This window comes from Oncorhynchus tshawytscha, linkage group LG22 (assembly GCF_018296145.1).
Source record: "Oncorhynchus tshawytscha isolate Ot180627B linkage group LG22, Otsh_v2.0, whole genome shotgun sequence".
NCBI classification, from domain to species: domain Eukaryota; kingdom Metazoa; phylum Chordata; class Actinopteri; order Salmoniformes; family Salmonidae; genus Oncorhynchus; species Oncorhynchus tshawytscha.
In genome coordinates, this window is record NC_056450.1 from 8,306,462 (window position 1) to 8,322,150 (window position 15,689).

Consider the following 15,689-nt stretch of genomic DNA (forward strand, 5'->3'; position numbering starts at 1 on the left):
GAATGAATAAGGGAGAGTTAAAGAGACTGATAATAAAGCTGTCTTACCGGCACGTGACCTCTGTCATTTTGGAGGGGTCTGAGCAAGTGTAGAATTTACCCTGGAGGAGAGCACAACATAATCATGAGCTAAGTGATATAAAGTAATGCACAACCTTTACAGTTTCCACTACGTATTTCGAGTAATTTGAAATATGATTACTAGCAACCCTTAACCACAATCCTAACCCTAACCTCAACCTTAACCCTAACCCTAACTTCATGTCCACATCCCCGTCCACCCTAACCACAACCATAACCCTAGCTTCATGTCCACATCCCGGTTCAACCCTAACCCCAACCACAACCACAATCCTAGCTTCATGTCTATATCCCTGTTCAACCCTAACCCCAACCACAACCATAACCCTAGCTTCATGTCCACATCCCCGTTCAACCCTAACCCCAACCACAACCACAACCCTAGCTTCATGTCCACATCCCGGTTCAACCCTAACCCCAACCACAACCCTAGCTTCATGTCCACATCCCGGTTCAACCCTAACCCCAACCACAACCCTAGCTTCATGTCCACATCCCGGTTCAACCCTAACCCCAACCACAACCACAACCCTAGCTTCATGTCTATATCCCTGTTCAACCCTAACCGCAACCACAACCATAACCCTAGCTTCATGTCCACATCCCCATTCAACCCTAACCCCAACCATAACCCTAGCTTCATGTCCACATCCCCGTTCAACCCTAACCCCAACCATAACCCTAGCTTCATGTCCACATCCCCGTTCAACCCTAGCTTCATGTCCACATCCCCTTTCAAATCTAACCACAACCACAACCACAACCCTAGCTTCATGTCCACATCCCCGTTCAACCCTAACCCTAACCCCAACCACAACCATAACCCCTGAGCTGGCTATGACCTCAAGTGTTGTTATCTACCTCAAGTGATGTCATCTACCTACTACTCCATACATTATTCAATCTCACATTGAGGAGCTGGACCCCTATGCAGTCTAGCATATTATAAATCATAATAAAGCCACGGAGCTGTCTAGGACCTTGCTTTTCTGTGTCATATGTGAGCTTCTGCATATAGCTACACCATACAGGTTGAACCGTACCTTGAAGAGCTGGACCCCTATGCAGGAGAATATAAAGTCGAGCAGCATGGTGACCAGGACGATGTTGCCGATGGTTTTGATGGCTACAAACACACACTGGACCACGTGCTGTGAAAAAGATGACACATACAGGTCAGATCACCAGCTGTGTGGCAATGCATTTCTATAGAAATACGTGTGTGTGTGTGTGTGTGTGTGTGTGTGTGTGTGTGTGTGTGTGTGTGTGTGTGTGTGTGTGGTGTACAGTACCTTCAGGCCCTTGGCTCTGTTGATAGCCCTTAGAGGTCTCAGCACCCTCAACACCCGGAGAATCTTCACCACTGAGATGGCACTGGACCTAGAGTCCGACGGCAGACACATGACAGCCTTCACAATGTGCTCGTCCCAGCAGGCGAAGCGGGTTGAAATGACGTCACGCGTGTATCTCTACAGCGCTCTATTGCATCTCTACGGCGCCACTCAGACATCGAGAACGACACCGAGTGTAAAAAACCTTTATCGAACACCTTCCAACTATTGAGTTGCAACCCCCTTTTTTTCCTGAACAGTCTCGATTCGTCAGGGCATGGACTCTACAAGGCGTCGAAAGCGTTCCACGCGGATTCAAGTGATATTTTAACAGGTGACATCAACAAGGGATCACAGCTTTCACCTGGATTCACCTGGTCAGTCTATGTCATGCAAAGAGCAGGTGTTTCCAACGTTTCGTAAACTCTGTCTATATCCACAGGAATAATACAGTAACACTACATATTTACTATCACCCAACAGGATAGCAACACTCACTCCATTCCCATGGACAACAGAGACACGCCCACCACCAGCAGGTCCAGCATGTTGAAGGAGTTACGGCAGAAAGAGCCTGGATGCAGGAAGGCTCCATACACCGTCATCTGGAGGGGGAACACTTGGGTTATAACATACACTAGCTGTCACCAGGGTAATGTCCTAAATATTATACCATTTCATCCAATAGGAATTTAGACCACTTTACCTTCAGCACAATCTCAATGGTGAACACAGTGGTGAAGACAATATCAGCATAAGCCAAGACCTGCAGAAAAAACGAGGGTTGGTCGAGTTATCATCACATAGCGAAGTCATTCACGTAGCGTACTTTACACCAGGGGTTCTCGAAGGGGAGTCCGAGGAACTGGAGAGGGTCCACAGACAGATCTCAATATATATATTTTGATGAATATTCCTAACAACAGATGAAACAACTTTTGGCCAAGGGATCCGTGGAATAAGTTTCAATTGTGTTATACAATACAATGCAATGATATTCATCTACAATGTATGTTCTCAACCCTGGGCAACATGGGCCTGGGATAATCACAGGGATATGGGTATTCACAGTGATAAAATGTTTAGATTTGAGGGAAATTAGCTTGAAAACAGCACAATTTTCTCTCCGATGCCAAGACATTGGGCTTTAAAAGACACAGTCATAGATAACAATGGCACTTAAGGAGTTTTACTAATTCGAGTTGTGTTCCGATTATGAGGAAACTTGATTCATTTGCTATCACATAAGGGGTCCCCGGCCACAAAAAGTTTGAGTAACCTTGCTTTACACTGTTTGTCCTTTTATGGAACGTTTATTGATGTTTCATTTTGAATGCACTTTATTTCAAATGTTATTTTATTTGATGTGTCTGACTGGAACACATTAGAAGACACCACTTAGTAGGGTGTCCAATCAAAACCACATATTTTGACCAATGGGTAAATTGTGTAGTCTAAACCTCATGTCTCTATCATAATCATAAGGTTATTGTAGTTTTTACCCTTGCAGGTGACCAAAATTAAGGTGAATAATTCAATGGAGGCCGGAGATTTTGTTTTGTCAAAAATATACAGTACGAGTCAAAAGTTTGGACCCACCTGCTCATTCAAGGGTTTTTCTTGATGTTAACTATTTTCTACATTGTAGAAGAATAGTGAAGACATCAAAACTATGAAATAACAATACGGAATTAGTAAAAAAAAAAAAACATTTTTAAAAGAGTTCAATAAATCAAAATATATTTTATATTTGAGATTCTTCAAAGTAGCCTTATGTCTTATATATTAGTATTCGCTTTTCATATTAATTGGAAATGGTTGTTCTTTTTAGAAGATTTCTTGCAAAAGCAAGCGTATCTCTGTGAAATGTCAACGGAGCACTGAGCGTACTGTAAGCTTTTTAAAATTGAATTAATAATTAATTATCAGACTTTTCGGATATAATGTTAATCATATGTTAGAGAAAGACCCCACTGAAGAATTCAGAACACAAATTGTATTTTATAACATAAGGAAGTGAAATTTTATTCACCAAAGCGTGTTTTCATCCAGAGTAGATAGACACCCTACACTTAGACTTCCTAATGGAACAAAGCTTGAGCACCTTATTCCTGAATGACTTGGGGTCTATGGGATCCTCAGCGGCCAGTGATATGCTACTGAGGAGGATGAAGAGCAGGATGAAGTTGGTGAAGGGGGTGGCATTGACGATCCTATGACACAGCTTACGAAACCTGACCACGGAGGGAACACAAACACACACACACACACAAAGAAAAGACAACAACTTCAACTTACATAGTTATTGTAACATCCGACAGGAACACGAGGCCAATTTATTATTGAAACATGATTTTAATAGCAGTCTAATAAGACGTCAGATACAACCCATTGTTCGTTGTTGGCCTGAATTGAATTGAATAGGGAATGTGTTGATCTGTGCGACTCACTTGTTCTCCGGTCCGAAGATAAAAAAGGAGTAGGTCTCCGGCATAGGAACCTCTTCCTCTTTCAGCTGGAGATCAGCCATTGGTCGAGGCCGTGGGCTCTCAGGGATAGCAGGCTCCTCCTCCTCGTCATCACCTAGCACAGAAGGCGTCGTGGATAGGACAGTTGGTAGTTGGCAGTCATTAAATTATTGTACAGTAAATTCATTTATTTACAGGTTTTTTTATGGTGCGCTATCCTTTTTCTTTTATTAAAGTAATTTATAACCAGATTTTTGTTTTAATAAGGCCTCCTCTTTTCAGACAAAAACACAACCATATTTGTTTTAGGTTCATAAACATAAGACATAGTGTAGCAATAGTCGGATTCCAAGTCTGTTTGTGCTGTCTTGCCAACTCCTATGGTTAGTGGCGTGACAATGAAGTTGGCAAGACAGCACAAACAAATCTGGGATCCGGCTACTGTAGCAGGGATAAAAGAGACATGTGCTGTGTGCTCTTTTTTACATTTTTTTATTTCACCTTTATTTAACCAGGTAGGCTAGTTGAGAACAAGTTCTAATTTACAACTGAGACCTGGCCAAGATAAAGCAAAGCAGTTCGACACATACAACAACACAGAGTTACACATGGAATAAACAAACATACAGTCAATAATACAGTAGAAAAAAGTCTATATACATTGTGTGCAAATGAGGTAAGATAAGGGAGGTAAGGCAATAAATAGGCTATTGTGGTCGAAGTAATTACAATATAGCAATTAAACACTGGAGATGTGCAGAAGATGAATGTTCAAGTAGAAATACTGGGGTGCAAAGGAGCAAGATAAATAAATAAATACAGTATGGGATGAGGTAGTTGGATGGGCTATTTACAGATGGGCTATGTACAGGTGCAGTGATCTGTGAGCTGCTCTGACAGCTGGTGCTTAAAGTTAGTGAGGGAGATATGAGTCTCCAGCTTCAGTGATTTTTGCTGTTCATTCCAGTCATTGGCAGCAGAGAACTGGAAGGAAAGGCGGCCAAAGGAAGAATTGGCTTTGGGGGTGACCAGTGAAATATACCTGCTGGAGCGTGTGCTTCGGGTGGGTGCTGCTATGGTGACAATTGAGCAGAGATAAGGCGGGGCTTTACCTAGCAAAGACTTGTAGATGACCTGGAGCCAGTGGGTTTGGCGACGAGTATGAAGCGAGGGCCAGGCAACGAGAGCGTACAGGTCGCAGTGGTGGGTAGTATATGGGGCTTTGGTGACAAAACGGATGGCACTATGATAGACTGCATCCAATTTGTTGAGTAGAGTGTTGGAAGGTAAATTCCAACACCGAAGTCGAGGATCGGTAGGATGGTCAGTTTTACGAGGGTATGTTTGGCAGCATGAGTGAAGGATGCTTTGTTGTGAAATAGGAAGCCGATTCTATATTTAATTTTGGATTGGAGATGCTTAATGTGAGTCTGTAAGGAGAGTTTGCAGTCTAACCAGACACCTAGATATTGTAGTTGTCCACATATTCTAAGTCAGAACCGTCCAGAGTAGTGAAGCTAGACGGGCAGGCAGGTATGGGCAGTGATCGGTTGAAGAGCATGCATTTAGTTTTACTTGCATTTAAGAGCAGTTGGAGGTCACAGAAGGACAGTTGTATGGCATTGAAGCTTGTCTGGAGGTTAGTTAACACAGTGTCCAAAGCAGGGTCAGATGTATACAGAATGGTGTAGTCTGCGTAGAGGTGGATCAGAGAATCACCAGCAGCAAGAGCAACATCATTGATGTATACAGAGAAGAGAGTGTCGTGGTAATTTTTCTGTATTACTAAATGAGGAGAGTTTACAAACCACACACCAGTCAAAGTTATACTTAAACTTCATCTTTAATTATATGAGCTTCACCATAACCCTTTGACTCTCAGATCAATTCAGTGTCTATAAATTAATTCTGAGAGTGCCTATAAGAGAATACCAAGATCTTTTATAGCCAAGATACACCCCTCTCAACTTACATGACGAACCACAGATCTTAGGAACAGTTCACAAAGAAAGACTTTTACTTGAGAGAGGAGTATCCCGGAGCCAGATAGCATTAGCTATAAATTATCGTTCAGTTTGGTTTCTCAGACGAGGTTCTAATCTCGTTCCTGGTACTTCATAGTACCAAAACATTACCTCATCCAATGGCACATATCAATTGTCAACTTTAGATACTCCCATCTCAATAACACCCCAATCCTGGACAAGGTCACGGAGGGGAGTGAGCCTCTAGGTCATATACTATTAAAGATAAGTGCAACATCAGAGGGGTAATATAATGGTTCCAGACACTGCCATACTCCTCCCCCCAATGGGAAAAGGAGGGAGTAACTGGCATACAGACATTGTGGAGCCTTTCACATGGTTTAACAGATACATTCACATATGAAGACAATGTCCAAACCTGACCTCTCCCTTCTCTGGGCCCCAAGTGACTTTTCCCTAGCTGAGAAGGGAAACAGTATAGTCCAAAAGGAGACATCCTAATGACAAGTATCTCACATAAGCATATTATGAAAGTAAATAAAACATCTTATTTATCTATGTTACCCAACTAATTCTGATTCATCCGCAACAAGAGTCAGCCCGAGAATTGAACCCTGTGGCAACCCCATAGAGACTGCCAGAGGTCCGGACAACAGGCCCTCCGATTTGACACACTGAACTCTATTAGATAAGTAGTTGGTGAACCAGGCGAGGCAGTCATTTGAGAAACCAAGGCTGTTGAGTCTGCCGATAAGAATGTGGTGATTGACAGAGTCGAAAGCCTTGGCCAGGTCGATGAACACGGCTGCACAGTATTGCCTCTTATCGATGGCGGTTATGATATCGCTTAGGACCTTGAGCTCTGTCGAGGATGCGCACAACAACCTCAGACAACTCATATTTCCGATTCCAGGAAAATGGCTGGATAACAACAAAAGCATGTGTGGTAGTACAGCCTTTAAAAGGCAGTGGACAGCGTGTAAGAATAGACTGGACTTAAAAAGATGATGATCTTTGGGATGAGCGGCTAATAATAATTAGGTGGGGCTATTCTTATACTGACTGTACCGCGGATAGGAGAGCAGCACCGATGGTCATTCAATCCAATGCAGTGACGTCAACATCAAGCAGTAGCTTTCCTACTGCAATTAGCTATCGACGATTAGATTCAGTTGCTTCTTTTTTTTTTTGTAACGGTTCGATTAGCAGAAGTGAGATTCAGGTGATAGTACAGTAGTGTATGCTGGGATCATTCCTGAAGCCTTGCCTGGCCTAGGGCTGGCTCAGACAGTGCCTACCACCTACCTGGGAAGTCTGCTGAAGGGAAGGGATCCTTCACTTCCTTCACGTTGGATTCAAACTCATCAACTTTCAGCTGGAATTGAAAACAACAGATATGTAATGAGACAGGTTTATAAACAGCTAAAAACATAGAGATTTTCAGAATACAAGAGACACAGCTAACTAAATAGCACACATGGACCCAGCATCAGCTCATTGACAGCTTAATGGCACAGTACACAGTAGGCTATCAGTGCCATCTCAACACCTGGTTCAGGACTGAAATAGTGAAATGTAACCCTGCACCAAGAGATGTGGTGTTAGATGCTGTTGGCTCAGTAGCCCTCTTTGCTGACTGATCGTAGCGGTGGTGGGAATCCACTCTATCTTAGTTCTCTGTCCGGCCAGCTTCTTAATGCTAGGCTTAGTTAACTAACCTCATACACTAACCTGCCAGGTACAGACAGAGGACTCTTGAGTCAGCAGTACTAACCTTAGCAGTGGTGGGAATCCCCTCTATCTTAGCCCTCTGTTCAGCCAGTTTCTTAGCCAGCAGAACCCTCTCCTCATCAGCCTTGTCTGGCATGTTGGCCCTGGTAGGAACAGGTGGAGAGAGAGGGAGAATAGAGGAACATTTAGTTGTAATAAAGTATGTATAGCTAACAAGCGGCTGATTAAGATGGGAAAGGAAGGAAGATAAAGATAAAGGAGGATAGAGAAAGTTGAGCAAACAGCAGCTAACATCCAGTACTTGACATGGGCAGGAGTTCACCGCAACTGTGTACCGGCACCTCAGATTTTGTTCTTCTTGACTTCCCGCACCTCCTATAGAATATTAGCTCAAAGGTATTATGGAGCTCCTGCAACTAAATATAAGCGGTGCCGGCACACAAAATGAGTACTGGGTCTAAGTCTAAGTCAAGCACTGCTAACATCTTCAATTTATTTAGCTCTTTCTGCAATGGTGCCAAACAAGAGTGTGTTGAGTCAAAGGAGGGTTGTTGTGTTTACCTGAGCAGTTTCCGCCTCTTTCGCTCCTCTGCTTTGTCTTTCTGGGCAGCCGTCAGACTCTCTGCTTCTGCCAGGTTGTCGACAGCGATGGCCAGGAACACGTTGAGGAGGATGTCTGTTCACACAGCACTCAGGAAACAACAGCCCTGTACTTGGGCCTGCTCTTAGCTATGCCACAGTCTAGCCTTGTAATTACACAATTATTTACATCCCATAAAACAAGCCCTATTTCTGTAACCAAACACGTCACAAACTATTCTATCCTGACCGACGGTAACAAAAATGTTAATCGAGTTGGCCAGTAACCACACTGCTAACCCGATGCCGAACCTTACATTAAGACAAAAGTTCAACTTTGTTTTCACACATTTTTATGACAAAGCCACTTTTGACTTTGTGGCTGTGGTAACTAGTGACAACCGATCACCTGAGGGGTACTGCCATCACCACAGCAGCCTACCACGGCCTGAGGATGATGATGATGTCAACCCGAGACTCAAACACTACAGAGTCCACCCCCTGGATCCTTCCTCTACAGCCGTTGGCTTCATCTCAGTCTCCGCCTGAATCCCCTCACATCCCATTCCATTTCCTCAATAAATATTCTAAACCCTTTTCAATGTACTGGTGAAGTGAAGGATACAGTTTCCACAGGTGAAGAGGATGATGAAGTAGATGCTGACTAGGATGCCAGGGAAGACTGGTCCACCGTAAGCCATGATACCATTATACATGATGGAGTTCCAGTCCTCCCCTGTCAGAACCTGAATGAAGAGGAGGAAGTCATTCAATCCAAATCCGACAGTCCGGCCAGTCAGTCAACACATCACGCAACAATAGAAAGCACACAATACCTGGAAGACACTGATGAGCGCCTGGGGGAAGTTGTCAAAGTTACTGCGTCTGATCTCCTGGTCTGGGAAGTTGAACTTCCCCCCGAACACCTGCATGCCCAGCAAGGAGAAAATGACGATGAAGAGGAAGAGGAGGAGGAGCAGCGAGGCGATGGAACGGACTGAGTTTAACAGGGAGGCAATCAGGTTACTGAGGGAGGTCCAATACCTGAGAGTGGGGAGAGTAGTGGGCTGTTATCAGAGATATACTGTACGGTGGTACTTAGGTGAAAGGTTTACTGACAGTGCGCTCACGAAAATAAAAAGCTACTTTTCCTCTTAGGGCCACCGTAGAGATACTAGACTATATCAAATGTTTGTTTACATTGACTATGATTATATTACTGATGTCATATCATATCGTTGATCTCGGCATTTCAAATGCAATGCTTGGCAAGTGGTGTTTTATTGTTGACTCATTAAACTTGGAAAGCACAGAGATCCCACTCAGTGATTGTGAGACACCGGAGAACAAACCCCAAAATCATAGCAACAGCTGTGTCACCAAATGTTAAATCTCTCTGATGGAAGGCTAGCTAGCTAGCTAGCTTGGGATTTGATAAGGCTCGCCAGAATAGCAAACGATTGGTCAATAAATGCTCTTCCAGTGAGGTGACTTACTTGGTGACCTTCAGCAGTCTCAGCAGGCGGATGCAGCGGAGGACAGAGATGCCGAGAGGGGACATGACGTCAGCAGTGACCAGGATGATCTCGAGGATGCCCACGCTCACCACGAAGCAGTCGAAGCGGTTGAACAGGGACAAGAAGTATTGAGGCAGGCCCAGAGCGTACATCTTCACAAACATCTCCAGCGCAAACAGGGTCAGCAGCACCTTGTTGGCATTATCTGAGAAAGGACACAGGAAACAACGAGGACAAAGGGATAGGCAAGAGGTAACCGATAAGAAATCAGGGATAGGCAAGACAGGCCCCTAAGAACTGATCTTTGTTGGCACTACCTGACACCAGAGAGAATAACACAGCTAAGTAAGTGGAGGCTGGTGGGAGGAGCTATAGGAGGATGGGCTCATTATAATGGCTGGAATGGAATTCATGGAACGGAGTCAAACATGTGGTTTCCATATGTGTGATGTGTTTGATACCGTTTCCATTGATTCCTTTCCAGCCATTACAATGAGCCTGTCCTTCTATAGCTCCTCCCACCAGCCACCATCTAAGTAATATTTTATTTGTGAGTGAAGGTTGTCTTTTTCATTGCAAGTTGGAATACTTTCTGCTGGGAACAAACACCCAAAGGCTTAGGCTATCGACTCCCCTTTGGGTTATTCAAATATGTATTTTGGGAGAAGCAAAACAGTGAGCAGACATTTCCTTATGGCTTTTTCTCTTCGCCTGACGACTCACACTAAATTCTTCCGCAGCTCTGTCGTTCGCTGCGTACTTTACTCTGCCGTCATTGAAGTTGTTTGTGGTGTCGAGGGGCGTGGTACAAAACAAAGTCATCAGCGCTGTGATCTTCTCTAACCAATCATAGTAACAAATCCAATGAGACATTTCCAAACCGCCGCTTTACCCACGTGTGTTCTGGCCCAATCCACCGGTTTCTGTACCAATCAGGCGGCCCCGAATGGGTTCGCATCCGGTGAAGGGTCGGTCGGGCAGGTATTCAGATTCAGACTCATTGGGAGAAGAAACTAACGTCCGTAGGCGTGATGTAACATTTGGCCGGAGGAGTCTGGGTTGCCAGGCAATATATATTGGACCTTCTTTTTGTCCTGTTCCTGTTATTATTTTGGATGTGCGTAAAACCCCCCGCATTCATTATCGGCAGGACAGGGTGCTAAGAACTGACCCTGAGACAGCAGGACGTTTGATGTAGTTTATGGTTTGTACTGGGAGCTGCTATTTCTGTACTAGAGGCTCAGGTTCTGTCTATGGGGGTAACATTAGTAAACTAAAAAAAGTCACCATAAGTAAAAGAGGTCCCAGTATATATAAAGAGATAAAGACATAACAGAAACGAGATACAATACACTTGTGTATGCTTATGTGCCAATATTCTGACCTGAGATCTGCATAACGCAATATTTTTGTGCAAGAATCTTATTGACATCAATGAACGATTTAAGCGAAAGCCTGAGTTGTGGCAGCTTATCTTTACTCTGAATCGGGCCAATGCAGAACATGCTTACTAGATGTACTAGTCAATGGCAGCTTCAGTGAGAGCGTAAAACAGACCTTATATAGTAGTGTGTGCATGAGTGTGTGTGTGTATGTATGTTTGTGAATGCCTGCATGCCTGCGTGCATGCGTGTGTGTGTGTGTGTGTGTGTGTGTGTGTGTACCTTGTACAGTAGTAAGCATGTCTGACTGGTGGTGATGTTCACTAGCGATGGCAATAGTATTCAGGAAGACCACCAGAATCACAGACCAATAAAATGTCTTTGATTTTACATAGACGAGACACTTCATCCTGAAGAACCGGTTCCAGCGACGAGCCTGACGACTGGGGAGAGAGGACAGGAGGAGAGACAGAGAGAGAGAGAGAGAGGGAGAGAGAGAGGGTTGAGAGAGAAAGAGAGGGAAAGAGGGAGGAGAGGAGGAGAGACAGGGAGAGAGGGACGGAGAGAGAGAGGGTTGAGAGAGAAAGAGATGGAAAGAGGGAGGAGAAATGAGAGACGAGAGGGGGAGAGAGGAGAGGAGGAGAGACAGAGAGAGAGAGAGAGAGGAAGAGAGAGAGAGAGAGGGAGAGAGGGAGAAAAACAGAGGGAGACAGAGAGAGCAGAGAGGGAGAGAATGAGGGAGAGCGAGGAAGGAGAGGATGGTCTGAAGTCAGTTACCGTGTCTATGATCTGTAAAAAAATATATATATATTACATTTAAATGATGTATTGCTTATGTTTTTATCTCCGTACTCACTAATAGTACACCACCCGGCTCTCACTCTCCTTCTCTATCAGACTGTCTGTGTCTGCCTCCGTCAAAGGCAGGAGTCCTGCCAAGAATAAACAGAATATTAGGGGGACTTGTATACATTAAGACACCCTACACCCCAACCCATCTCTTGTCTCTTGGCCCTCCAACCCCTACAGGGGGTCAGCTCCCACTCAGCCCAGTCAAACCTCTTCTCTGTCCTGGCACCCCAATGGTGGAACAAGCTTCCCCTTAACATCAAAACAGCAGAGTCCCTACCCATCTTCCGAAAATGTCTGAAACCCTGCCTCTTTGAAGTGCATCTTAAATAAACCCCCAGGGGCACCCCGCCCCAACTTGCCTTTTCTGACTATCACTGACTTTGCTGTTAACTACATTATTGAGGGAACATGTACTTACTATGACTGTGATATGTAGTTGTCTCACCTAGCTATCTTAAGATGAATGCACTCTGCTAAATGACTAAAATATAAAATGCAATGTTGCTCAAATCCCTGGGAACCCCCAGAACAAATCAGACACCCTATAACAATTTAGACGTCGGACACCTCCAAGAGATGTCGGGCACCCTCACGAGTCAATCTACCTTTCCCCTGCTGGTCGTTTTCTAGGACCTCAGCCTGAGTGATCCATTCCATGTAACCCTTCAGGTCCTCATCCAGCTGCTGGGTCTCCCTCAACTTCTGGAACTCCCCTCGGGACTTAGCCTTCTCTCTCTCCTTAGTGAACTCTCTGGGTGTAGGGAAGAGGACATTTCTGATTAAATACACCAGACAAGGTAACTAGAAGAACAGTATACTCTTAGGAAAAAAAGGGTTCCAAAAGGGTTCTTCGGCTGTCCAAATAGGAGAACCCTTTTGGGTTCCATGTGGAACTTTCTGTAGAAAGGGTTCTACGTGGAACCAAAAAGGGTTCTATGCGGAACCAAGAAGGGTTATATGCGGAACCAAGAAGGGTTCTTCAAAGGGTTCTCCTATGGGGACAGCCAATGAGCCTTTCTAGGTTCCAGATAGCACCTTTTTTTTCTAAAAGCGTAGAGTAGAATAGAGGACATGATCATACCCACTGAGAACACCCAGGACCAGATTGAGCACGAAGAAGGATCCAATTAGGATCAGAGTCACGAAGTAGAGCCAGGGCCACTCGTTCCCTATGGCATCGTTCACCTGCAGGAGAACATCACTACTGCATTGTTACAATGTCACTACAACATAATACACAAGTTTTTCCCAAACTCGGTCCTGGGGCCCCAAAGGGGGGCACATTTTGGTTCCCATAGCACTATACAGCTGATTCATAAAATCAAATTTGATGACATGTTGATAATTGGAATCAGCTGGGTAGTGCTAGGGCAAAAACCAAAACGTGCACCTCTTTGGGGTCCCCAGGACCGAGTTGTCATACAGTCACAAAAGAGAGCCAGGGCCATCATTCACCTGAAGGACAGCACAACATTACTACCAACTACAGCGTCACTACTGTAATACAGTAGGTTGTTTGCTACACCACGACGAAGCTGGATGGGTCATCTATTCTAATACACTGCCTTTAATTAGGTCATTGGGAGGCAAAATAAGCTGTCTGCGGAATCGCAGCCGGATTCTGACTGCATCTCATGTTCTGTGAAGTGCCTAGATGTATGGTCCTCTCAGGTAATGGCACGCCACAGGACTCTGCTGTGATGCAGTCAGATGCTTCTCATAGGGAGGAGAGACTGACCCAGTAGAGCACATCGGTCCAGCCCTCCATGGTGATAGACTGGAAGACGGTGAGCATGGCGAAACCAAAGTTGTCAAAGTGGGTGATGCCGAAGTTTGGCCCCGCCCAGCCTGAACGACACTCTGTCCCGTTGAGGAGGCAGCGGCGCCCGTTACCGGCCTGGGCACAGGGGGCGGGCCTCTCGTTCTCTAATGTAGCCATGATGTCTGGAGGAGAGAGAGAGAGAGACAACCAAATGTTTTATTGTGAAAGATGTTGATGTGTGGTGACCAGGGTTAGGGTCAATTCGATTTCAATTCCAATCAATTCAGAAAAACCCAATGAGGAACTGACTCAGTGCAAAAAGACAACAAAGGCTTTCAGAGGGAAGAAAAGCAGATGGCCCAAAGTATTTGCAGCCACTCGACATCAGTGTAAATCGTGCATTTAAGGTGGCGCTCCGTGTTCAGTGGGAGTCTTGGATGACAAGTGGGGAGAAATCCTTCACTAAAACGGGCTGCATGCGAAGAGCAACTTATGGTCAAGTCTGCCAGTAGGTCCTGACAGCGTGGAGCATTGTCAAAAAATCCACTATCATCAACGGGTTTCGAAAGGCTGGACTGCTGCGTGTTGAAGGGGCAGCATGAGCTCAGCGGGGTATTTGCCTCCGGATGAAAGTGACGAGAGCGACAATGAAAACGATCCAACATCGGATGAAGCAATTCTGAGGCTATTCATCTCCGACACCGAAGGAGATGACTTCAGTGGTTTCAGTGCACAGGAGGAGGAAGATAGTGACCAAGCTCATTTGTTTCAATGTACCGGCAGGCACCTACGGCTTATAGACATGTGCGGCGTATTTATGTACAAAATACATATTTTTAAATAATTCAGTGGGTGCGGTTTATATTCAGGTGCGCTTAATAGTCCAGCAATTACGGTATACAGCACTAACACATTAGCGACCAGGTGCCTTGTTTACAACTCAGACCTCCATCCAAAGAGGAGAGTAGAGCTACCTGGTTGTCCAAATATTACCTGGTTGTCCAAATATTACCTGGTTGTCCAAATATTACCTAGTTGTCCAAATATTACCTGGTTGTCCAAACATTACCTGGTTGTCCAAATATTACCTGGTTGTCCAAATATGACCTATTTGTCCAAATATTACCTGGTTGTCCAAATATTACCTGGTTGTCCAAATATTACCTAGTTGTCCAAATATTACCTGGTTGTCCAAACATTACCTGGTTGTCCAAATATTACCTGGTTGTCATAGTTGTTTGTCCTCAATGTGAGTGACTTACCTCAAACACTCTTCACATACTTTTTACTATCTACTACTTTGTCGCTTACCTGTGCCGGTCCAGTAGCAGGTCTTGTGCATCTTACACTTAAAGAGCTCCAGACCTACGATGGCGTAGATGGTGACCATGAAGAAGACCAGCAGGCCAATGTGCAACAGGGGCAGCATTGCCTTCAGGATAGAGTTCATCACCACCTGAAGGCCTGGAGGGGAACAACAGGTAGGAGCTCACTACCTCAGTACTACTTCAATAAAAAATAAAAACAGACAATGAGGGTCAATGGTGTGGTAAAGAAACAGAAATGCGCGCTAAGCAAAAAACCTGAAGAAACAATATTGTAAAACATAATGGAATGAGATGACAGTGTGACCCACTATGACCCACTGTGAATGTTACTCGAACCTTGACAAAGAAGATTTGGTCGAAACGTTCCACTGGAGAATCAAACAACTGAAACATCAAACAATGTGTGGGCGTGTGTGGGCGTGCGTGTTTGCGTGATGTGTTGGTTCTTACTGGGGACTCCAGTTACGAGACGTAGGGGCCTGAGCACCCTGAATGCTCTGAGGGCCTTCATATCTAACCCTCCTCCCTTCTCCATGTGAATGCCTGCTAGATAGTTGATGGTGTCCAGGGCGATGGTGAAGAGGCTGCAGGAGAAAAACAACAGATAGTATCAGTAACTGGTGACACTTTTACTCTAGGCTCACTACGTACGCATTTATAAAGCCTTTATAACA

General features: G+C 44.7%; 1 protein-coding gene across 5 annotated transcripts in view; it reads right to left on the reverse strand.

Moving 5' to 3' along the window:
• Positions 1 to 15,689, reverse strand: part of LOC112221688 (dihydropyridine-sensitive L-type skeletal muscle calcium channel subunit alpha-1-like) — a 45,466-nt gene that overhangs the window by 17,703 nt on the left and 12,074 nt on the right. For all 5 annotated transcript variants that reach the window (XM_042303643.1, XM_042303645.1, XM_042303642.1 and 2 more), the window contains exons 4-23: positions 15,466 to 15,599; positions 14,999 to 15,151; positions 13,664 to 13,869; positions 13,007 to 13,110; positions 12,531 to 12,676; positions 11,930 to 12,005; positions 11,356 to 11,516; positions 9,671 to 9,896; positions 9,011 to 9,218; positions 8,800 to 8,920; positions 8,157 to 8,271; positions 7,639 to 7,738; positions 7,170 to 7,239; positions 3,862 to 3,994; positions 3,516 to 3,645; positions 2,118 to 2,177; positions 1,910 to 2,016; positions 1,373 to 1,460; positions 1,124 to 1,231; positions 48 to 100 (exon numbers count right to left, since the gene is read on the reverse strand). In XM_042303643.1, coding sequence (XP_042159577.1) covers positions 48 to 100; positions 1,124 to 1,231; positions 1,373 to 1,460; positions 1,910 to 2,016; positions 2,118 to 2,177; positions 3,516 to 3,645; positions 3,862 to 3,994; positions 7,170 to 7,239; positions 7,639 to 7,738; positions 8,157 to 8,271; positions 8,800 to 8,920; positions 9,011 to 9,218; positions 9,671 to 9,896; positions 11,356 to 11,516; positions 11,930 to 12,005; positions 12,531 to 12,676; positions 13,007 to 13,110; positions 13,664 to 13,869; positions 14,999 to 15,151; positions 15,466 to 15,599 — 2,499 coding nt within the window. The remainder of the gene's footprint in view (positions 1 to 47; positions 101 to 1,123; positions 1,232 to 1,372; positions 1,461 to 1,909; positions 2,017 to 2,117; positions 2,178 to 3,515; positions 3,646 to 3,861; positions 3,995 to 7,169; positions 7,240 to 7,638; positions 7,739 to 8,156; positions 8,272 to 8,799; positions 8,921 to 9,010; positions 9,219 to 9,670; positions 9,897 to 11,355; positions 11,517 to 11,929; positions 12,006 to 12,530; positions 12,677 to 13,006; positions 13,111 to 13,663; positions 13,870 to 14,998; positions 15,152 to 15,465; positions 15,600 to 15,689) is intronic.